Source organism: Oncorhynchus kisutch, linkage group LG25 (genome assembly GCF_002021735.2).
Source record: "Oncorhynchus kisutch isolate 150728-3 linkage group LG25, Okis_V2, whole genome shotgun sequence".
In the NCBI taxonomy this organism is placed as follows: Eukaryota; Metazoa; Chordata; class Actinopteri; order Salmoniformes; family Salmonidae; genus Oncorhynchus; species Oncorhynchus kisutch.
The window spans coordinates 35,709,317-35,719,316 of NC_034198.2; the positions used below are offsets into that span (position 1 = coordinate 35,709,317).

Below are 10,000 nucleotides of genomic sequence, written 5' to 3' on the forward strand. Positions count from 1 at the left end.
ACACATTTTGTTACGATACTATTGATGAAATAGTTTCCCCCCCATCTCATTATTCTACACACCGTACACCATAAAGACAAAGAGAAAGCAGGTTTTTTTTTTGTGCCATTGTATAAAAAATGGAAAACTGAAACATCACATTTACATAAGTATTCAGACACTTTACTCAGTACTTTGTTGAAGCACCATTGGCAGCGATTAAAGCCTTGAGTCTTCCTGAGTATGACGCTACCAGCTCAACAAACCTGTATTTGGGGAGTTTCTCCCCTTCTTCTCTGTAGATCCTCTCAAGCTCTGTCAGGTTGGATGAGGAGTGTTGCTGCACAGACATTTTCAGGTCAGAGATGTTTGATCAGGTTCAAATCTAGGCTCTGGCTGGGCCACTCAAGGACATTCAGATGCTTCACTGTAGGGATGGTGCTTCACTGTAGGGATGGTGCCAGGTTTCCTCCAGACGTGACGCTTGTCATTCAGGCCAAAGAGTTCAATCTTAGTTTCATCAGACCAGAGAATCGTCTGAGAGTCTTTAGTTGCCTTTTTGCAAACTCCAAGCGGGCTATCATGTGTCTTTCACTGAGGAGTGGCTTCCGGCTGGCCACTCTTCCATAAATGCCTGTTTATTGGATTGCTGTAGAGATGGTTGTTCTTCTGGAAGGTTCTCCCATCTCCATAGAGGAACTCTGGAGCTCTGTCAGTGTGACCATGGGGTTCTTGGCCCTTCTCCCCGAGGCCCCCCCCCCACTGTATTCTTAGGGACCTTCAGTGCTGCAGAAATGTTTGGGTACCCTTCCCCAGATCTGTGCCTCGGCACAATCCTGTCTTGGAGCTCTAGGGACAATTCCTTTGATCTCATGGCTAGATTTTTGCTCTGACATGCACTGTCAACTGTGGTACTTTATATAGACAGGTGTGTGCCTTTCCAAATCATGTCCAAACAATTGAATTTACCACAGGTGGACTCCAATCAAGTTGCAGAAACATCTCAAGGATGATCAATGGAAACAGAATGCACCTGAGCTCAATTTTGAGTCTCATAGCAAAGGGTCTGAATTACTTAAGTAAAAAAAAGGTATTTCTGTTTTTTATTTTTCATAAATTATAAAAAAAAAGTTTTTGCTTTGTCATTATGGGGTGTAGATTGATGAGGAGAAAACAATAATTTACTTAGAATAAGGCTGTAACGTAACAAAATGTGGAAAAATTTAAGTGGTCTGAATAAATTTCCCGAAAGCACTGTATCCTGTGGTCCGTCCGTCTGTCTATCTGTCCGTCTGTCTATCTGTCCGTCTGTCTATCTGCCTTGTGTTTACACTCTGTGATTATCTTTCCAATTAGCATGTGGGATGGCGATTGGCATCGCTGGGGCCAGCAGTCCAGGGGCAGATAGTAGGGGGATGTGGGTGAGAGGTGGAGATATGGGGGTGAGAGGGAATAGATAGGGGGCTGTAGAGGATAGACAGCTGAACAGGCTCAGATAACACAACAGAGTGCCACTGAACCTTGAAAGGTGACCAGCTCTGAGAACATCTAATCTCTGACTCCCTCTCCCCTTCTCTTTTTGCTGTTGTTTTGTGTTTGTTAATTTTTAGTCGATTGCAAAAAATGTGACAGGTCATTATAGTACATGCAGTGTAAACAAGGTCATTCTCTCGTGCTTTCTCTCTCTCTCTCTCTCTCTCTCTACTTCACGGCTGTTTCCTTTCTCTCCACACCCTCTACTCTCTTTCACTCAGACAAAGTGAGTCAAATTCACAGTGCTCCTTAAAAACTAAAGATCCTCAAGAACTCAATAACAACAATTACTATACTCAGTAAACCGTTAGAGGACATTAGTTTAAGGTCAAGAACAGTTTCCTGCATAACAGCATTTCACTTGAAAGGAATAACAACATTCCGATACTGAGTAAACAGTAGAAAGCATTTGAGTTTTTCAGTGCAGTGCAGTGCACACACATACATACAGGATCTAGTTCAAGTTGAAAACAGCAGAAGTAATGACACAGACAAATAAGAGGTCAAATGTTTTCTTTACCAGGAAGAAAAATAATCAGTTTACCTCCAATCCCCTCTTCCCTCTCCCCTCTCTCCTTTTCCCTCTCTTCTCTCTTCACTCTCCTCTCCCATCTCCCCCTCTCTCCTCTCCTCTCCCATCTCTCCTCTCTCCCTCTCTCCTCTCTCCCTCTCTCATCTCTCCCATCTCTCCTCTCCCATCTCTCCTCTCTCCCTCTCTCCTCTCCCCCTCTCATCTCTCCTCTCTCCATCTCTCCTCTCCTCTCCCATCTCTCCTCTCCCACTCTCTCCTCTCCCATCTCTCCTATCTCCCTCTCTCCCTCTCTCCTCTCTCCCATCTCTCCCTCTCTCCTCTCCTCTCCCCTCTCTCCCTCTCTCCTCTCTCCCTCTCTCCACTCCTCTCTCCCTCTCTCCTCTCCCATCTCTCCTCTCTCCTCTCTCCCTCTCTCCTCTCTCCTTTCCTCTCTCCTCTCCCATCTCTCCCTATCTCCTCTCCCCTCTCTCCTCTCTCCCTCTATCCTCTCCTCTCCCTCTCTCCCTCTCTCCTCTCCCATCTCTCCCTCTCTCCTCACCCCTCTCTCCTCTCTCCCTCTCTCCTCTCTCCCTCTCTCCCTCTCTCCTACTCTCAGACACATCAAAGCTCCAGAACCCAAGCCGTAAGCAGTCCGTCTCCAGAAGTCTCAAGCACCTCTTTAACTCCTCCAACAAGTTTGTCAAGACTCTCAAAAGGTGAGCAAGTAGTGTGATGTGTACAATACTCCCCTGGGATGTACATTGTGGACTCAAATCAAATCAAATTTTATTTGTCACATACACATGGTTAGCAGATGTTAATGCGAGTGTAGCGAAATGCTTGTGCTTCTAGTTCCGACAATGCAGTAATAACCAACGAGTAATCTAACCTAACAATTCCACAACAACTACCTTATACACACAAGTGTAAAGGAATGAAGAATATGTACATACAAATATATGAATGAGTGATGGTACAGAACGGCATAGGCAAGATGCAGTAGATGGTATCGAGTACAGTATATACATATGAGATGAGTAATGTAGGGTATGTAAACATTATATTAATTGGCATTGTTTAAAGTGGCTAGTGCTACATTTTTTACATCAGTTTTCCATTATTGAAGTGGCTGGAGTTGAGTCAGTATATTGGCAGCAGCCACTCAATGTTAGTGGTGGCTGTTTAACAGTCTGATGGCCTTGAGATAGAAGCTGTTTTTCAGTCTCTGGGTCCCTGCTTTGATGTACCTGTACTGACCTCGCCTTCTGGATGATAGCGGGGTGAACAGGCAGTGGCTCGGGTGGTTGTTGTCCTTGATGATCTTTATGGCCTTCCTGTGACATCGGGTGGTGTAGGTGTCCTTGAGGGCAGGTAGTTTGTGCAGACCTCACTACCCTCTGGAGAGCCTTACGATTGTGGGCGGAGCAGTTGCCTGTATCACCAGGCGGTGATACAGCCCGACAGGATGCTCTCGATTGTGCATCTATAAAAGTTTGTGAGTGCTTTTGGTGACAAGCCAAATTTCTTCAGCCTCCTGAGGTTGAAGAGGCGCTGCTGCGCCTTCTTCACCACGCTGTCTGTGTGGGTGGACCAATTCAGTTTGTCCTTGATGTGTACGCCGAGGAACTTAAAACTTACTACCCTCTCCACTACTGTCCCGTCGATGTGGATAGGGGGTGCTCCCTCTGCTGTTTCCTGAAGTCCACGATCATCTCCTTTGTTTTGTTGACGTTGAGTGTGAGGTTATTTTCCTGACACCACACTCCGAGGGCCCTCACCTCCTCCCTGTAAGCCGTTTCATCGTTGTTGGTAATCAAGGCTGCCACTGTAGTGTCGTCCGCAAACTTGATGATTAAGTTGGAGGTCGTGCAAGGCCACGCAGTCGTGTGTTAACAGGGAGTACAGGAGAGGGCTCAGAACACACCCTTTTGGGGCCCCAGTGTTGAGGATCAGCGGGGTGGAGATGTTGTTACCTACCCTCACCAACTGGGGGCGGCCCGTCAGGAAGTCCAGTACCCAGTTGCACAGGGCGGGGTCGAGACCCAGGGTCTCGAGCTTGATGACGATTTTGGAGGGTACTATGGTGTTAAATGCTGAGCTGTAGTCGATGAACAGCATTCTCACATAGGTCTTCCTCTTGTCCAGATGGGTTAGGGTAGTGTGCAGTGTGGTTGCGATTGCGTCGTCTGTGGATCTATTGGGGCGGTAAGCAAATTGGAGTGGGTCTAGGGTGTCAGGTAGGCTGGAGGTGATATGGTCCTTGACTAGTCTCTCAAAGCACTTCATGATGACGGAAGTGAGTGCTACGGGGTTTAGCTCAGTCGTTTAGCTCAATTACCGTAGCTTTCCTGGGAACAGGAACAATGGTGGCCCTCTTGAAGCATGTGGGGACAGCAGACTGGGATAAGGATTGATTGAATATGTCTGTAAACACACCAGCCAGCTGGTCTGCGCATGCTCTGAGGATGCGGCTGGGGATGCCGTCTGGGCCTGCAGCATTGCGAGGGTTAACACATTTAAATGTTTTACTCACTTCAGCTGCAGTGAATTAGAGTCCGCAGGTTTTGGTAGCGGGCCGTGTCAGTGGCACTGTATTGTCCTCAAAGCGAGCAAAGAAGTTATTTAGTCTGTCTGGGAGCAAGACATCCTGATCCACGACGGGGCTGGTTTTCTTTTTGTAATCCGTGATTGACTGTAGACCCTGCCACATACCTCTTGTGTCTGAGCCGTTGAATTGCGACTCTACTTTGTCTCTATACTGACGCTTAGCTTGTTTGATTGCCTTGCGGAGGGAATAGCTACACTGTTTGTATTTGGTCATGTTTCTGGTCACCTTGCTCTGGTTAAAAGCAGTGGTTTGCGCTTTCAGTTTCACGCGAATGCTGCCATCAATCCACGGTTTCTGGTTTGGGAATGTTTTAACAGTTGCTGTGGGTACGACATCGCTGATGCACTTGCTAATAAACTCGCTCACCGAATCAGCGTATTCGTCAATGCTGTTGTTGGATGCAATGCGGAACATATCCCAATCCACGTGATCGAAGCAGTCTTGAAGCGTGGAATCCGATTGGTCGGACCAGCATTGAACAGACCTGAGCTTCCTGTTTTAGTCTTTGTCTCTAGGCTGGGAGCAACAAAATGGATTCGTGGTTAGCTTTTCCGAAAGGAGGGCGGAGGAGGGCCTTATATGCGTCGCGGAAGATAGAATAACAATGATCCAGGGTTTTACCAGCCCTGGTTGCACAATCGATATGCTGATAGAATTTAGGGAGTCTTGTTTTCAGATTAGCCTTGTTAAAATCCCCAGCTACAATGAATGCAGCCTCAGGATATGTGGTTTCCAGTTTACATAGAGTCAAATCAATTTGTTCAGGGCCATCGATGTGTCTGCTTGGGGGGGAATATATGCGGCTGTCATTATAATTGAAGAGAATTCTCTTGGTAGATAATGCGGTCGACATTTGATTGTGAGGAATTCTAAGTCAGGTGAACAGAAGGACTTGAGTTCCTGTATGTTGTTATGATCACACCACATCTTGTTAATCATAAGGCATACGCCCCCTGCCCCTCTTCTTACCAGAAAGATGCTTGTTTCTGTCAGCGCGATGCGTGAAGAAACCAGCTGGCTGTACCGATTCCGATAGCATCTCTCGAGTGAGCCATGTTTCCGTGAAGCAAAGAACGTTACAGTCTCTGATGTCTCTCTGGAATGCTACCCTTGCTCGGATTTCATCAACCTTGTTGTCAAGATACTGGACATTGGCGAGTAGTATGCTAGGGAGTGGTGCACGATGTGCCCGTCTCCGGAGCCTGACCAGAAGACCGCTTCGTTTGACCCTTTTACGGCCGGCGACGTTGTTTTGGTTCGCCGGCTGGGATCCGATCCATTGTCCTGGGTGGTGGGCAAAACACAGGATCCGCTTCGGGAAAGTTGTGTTCCTGGTCGTAATGATGGTGAGTTAACGTGGCTCTTATATTCAGTAGTTCCTCCCGACTGTATGTAATGAAACCTAAGATTACCTGGGGTACCAATGTAAGAAATAGCACGTAAGAAAACAAAATACTGCATAGTTTCCCAGGAACGCGAAGCGAGGCGGCCATTTCTGTCGGCACCGGAAGTAAAACTGTTCCAAGTGGAGTGTTTAACTGAGATGGACTGTTCCATTTTGCTGGTTCTGTAGGGGGGTTTACCTGGCGGCAGTGTTCTACCACAAAGACAGTCTACTGGTGACCACAGAGGACCAGATCCCTATAGTGGAGGTGGATGACTCTTACGGCAGCTCTCTCATGCAGGACTTCCTATGGTTCACTAAGGTATTGTGGGTAATGTAGTTCATTACAGGGCAGCAGCCATATATAGAGAATTTTTAGCACTCGTGAATAAGGCTGGATTCAGCATTTCAATCAAATTACTGTACCTCAATATTTCTATACAATTATGTTTATAGTGCAGTCTCTCTCTCTCTCTCCCTCTCTCTCTCTCTCTCTCTCTCTCTCTCTAGTTGTCGTGTATGTGGGAGGATGTGCGGTGGCTGAGACAGAGTATGTCTGTCTCCATGTCCTCCTCCTCCACTCTACAGGCCAGACAGAAGATGTTGGCTGCTGCTGGGCAACTACAGGTACACCCCTGTGTGTGTGGGGGGGGTGTATGTGAGTCAGAGATTAGTAGATAGGCAGACATACAGATATAAGGATTTATTGATTGATTGATGTCATTCTCAGAGCTTGTTGGGGACACACAACCTGGGGCGTGTCCACTACGAGCCCATCAAGGATCGTCATGGCAACGTATTGCTAGTGACTATCCGGGACATGGAGAGCCAGTACTCGTTCTTCAGTGGGAAGTGGATGCAGGTGTCCAAGCTACAAAGCCAGAGGAAGAGTCTGTCCACACCTGAAGAACCCTACGCACTGGACATACTGCTAATTACCATACAGGTAGAACATACCCTTACTATAACCTTACCACAACCCTACCATAACCCTGCCATAACCTTGCTATAACCCTACCATAACCTTACCACAACCCTACCATAACCCTGCCATAACCTTGCTATAACCCTACCATAACCCTACCATAGACCTACCATAACCCTACCATAACCCTGCCATAACCTTGCTATAACCCTACCATAACCCTACCATAGACCTACCATAACCCTACCATAACCCTGACATAACCTTGCTATAACCCTACCATAACCCTACCATAACCTTTCTATAACCCTACCATAACCCTACCATAGACCTACCATAACCCTACCATAACCTTACTATAACCCTACCATAACCTTACCATAACCTTACCATAACCCTACCATAGCCCTACCATAAACCTACCATAACCCTACTATAACCTTACCATAACCTTACCATAACCCTCCCATAGCCTTACCATAACTTTGCCATAACCTTACCATAACCCTCCCATAACCTTACCATAACCCTACCATAACCCTACCATAACCTTACCATAACCTTACCATAACCTTGCCATAACCCTACCATAACCTTACCATAACCTTACCATAACCCTACCATCACCCTACCATAACCCTACCGTCACCTTACCATAGTCCTACCATAACCCTACCATCACCTTACCATAACCTTACCATAACCTTACCATAGCCTACCATACTGTTCATCACTATATGAGTACCACAAACAAACACGTACACACAATTCTAGCCCTGTTATGGATTGTAATAATACAACAAAAATATATATATATTTCTATCTTCAAATATAACTAATTGGAACACAAAAGCACTAATGCAACATGGTGGAGATAAAACCACAGGAATCAGAAGGCACAGTATTTTTGGCGTTGAGTGAGAAAGGAAATGGTTGCATATCCCAGAACCAATGTATTTCTGTGTCATGGATATATTGGAATTAGGGGATATCTGGAGGCTTAAATACCGTTAACTAGTGAGATATACATGGCGGAGGCTTAATCAAGCTAGTCGACTTGATTACTTTATTATGCCATTCTCTCTGGTACCAAAAGTTTTAAAACGTGTTGATAGGGGACAGAATGCGGTCGAATCATCAAATAATTGGCATATATATTACTCTTACAGAATTTGCACATGGGTGAGGATATTGGAAATTTAATCAAAGCCTACTGAAGGATAACTTGTTTATAACTAGGACAGAATAATTTATAACTGACTTTTCAGACTGTAGGTACAGCAGATCCCCTTATTGTATGGGACACTTTTAAATGTGACTTTAGAGGCCATGCAATTCAGTACTCATCTATAACACAAAAGCAATTTAGATCAAAAGAGTCCATATTAACAAAGGAAATTGAAGGACTAACAGAACAATTAAACAGCAATAAAAACTGTACCATAGAGGCACAGAATAAGAGGAAAAAGAAGAAGTTAGAGGAAACGTTAGAGGAAGTTAGAGGAAGTTAGAGGAAAAAGAATTGGAGGAACTTATTCAAGAAAGATCCAATGTAATATAATATGAATGTAAAGCGAACTGGATGGAATTTGGGGAAAAATGCACCAAATTATCTTCAACATAGAAATGCTACCAAAAAAAAGGTATTGAAACTTGTTACAAATGATGGAGTCACACATGATTATATCTGATCACAGATATTTTGAAATAGGAAGTAAAGTCTCCTCCATCTCCACTAAACAAAGCTAATTGTATGGATTTTTTTCTTATTAATAATGTAAAATGTACATCTGTACAGAACGACTCATGTGAAGGCCAAATTACAGAGAAGGAATTTATTGATGCAATTAAAGCCTTTAAGGCTGGGAAACTCTAGGGCTGGATGGCATACCAGTGAAAGTGTACCAAACTTTTTTTGATATACTCAGAGGACCATTAGCATGTTTTAACCACTCCTATATAAATGGTAGATTATCGGACACTCAACAACAAGGTCTGATTTCATTATTACTGAAACAGGATCCAAGTGGTATATATAAAGATCCAGGCCATTTAAACAATTGGAGGCCTCTTACACTTCAGTGTTGTGATGCAAATATTATAGCATAGAATTAACAAGGTATTGTCAGATATTATTCATCCTAATCAGACAGGTTTTTTACATGGACGATACATTGGAGATAATATAAGACAAGTACTGGAAACAATAGAACACTATGAAATATCAGAGAAACCAGGCCTGGTTTTCATAGCTGATTTTGAAAAGGCTTTTGATAAAGTACGACTGGAGTCTCTTATAAAATGGGTTAAAGTTATGTATTGTAACCCTAGGTGTAAAATAGTAAATAATGGATACATCTCAGAAAGTTTTAAACTGTCAAGGGGAGTAAAACAAGGTTGTCCACTATCGGCATATCTATTTATTATTGCCATCGAAATGTTAGCTGTTCAGATTAGATCCAACAATAATATTAAGGGATTAGAAATCTGTGGCTTAAAAACAAAGGTGTCATTGTACGCTGATGATTCATGTTTTCTTTTAAAACCACAATTAGAGTCTCTCCACAGCCTCATAGAGGATCTAGATACTTTCGCTAACCTCTCTGGATTAAAAATAAATGATGATAAGTGTACTATATTTCGTATTGGATCACTAAAAAAATTTTACTTTTACATTACCGTGTAGTTGACCAATAAAATGGTCTGACGTGGATGTGGACATACTCGGTATACAAATCCCCAAAGAAAGAAATGATCTCACTACAATAAATTTTTATAGAAAGTTAGCAAAAATATATCAGATCTTGCTACCATGGAAAGGAAAATACCTGTCCATTTGTGGAAAAATCACCCTGATTAACTCTTTAGTCACATCACAGTTTATCTATTTGCTTATGGTTTTGCCTACACCTAGTGAACTGCTTTTTTAAATTATATGGACAAAAAATATTCTATTTTATTTGGAATGGCAAGCCAGACATTCTCTCAAGATGCTGAATGAAAGAAATCATATTTCTCCACACCTTTAGTCTACATTCGGGGGAGATCTGTCATTTTACT

General features: G+C 43.8%; 1 protein-coding gene across 1 annotated transcript in view; it reads left to right on the forward strand.

The window, feature by feature from the left end:
* Positions 1–10,000, forward strand: part of LOC109885049 (ankyrin repeat and fibronectin type-III domain-containing protein 1-like) — a 112,510-nt gene that overhangs the window by 48,408 nt on the left and 54,102 nt on the right. The window contains 4 exon segments of the mRNA XM_031804548.1: positions 2,640–2,739; positions 6,205–6,337; positions 6,526–6,642; positions 6,746–6,961. Of these exon segments, the coding sequence (XP_031660408.1) occupies positions 2,640–2,739; positions 6,205–6,337; positions 6,526–6,642; positions 6,746–6,961 (566 nt within the window).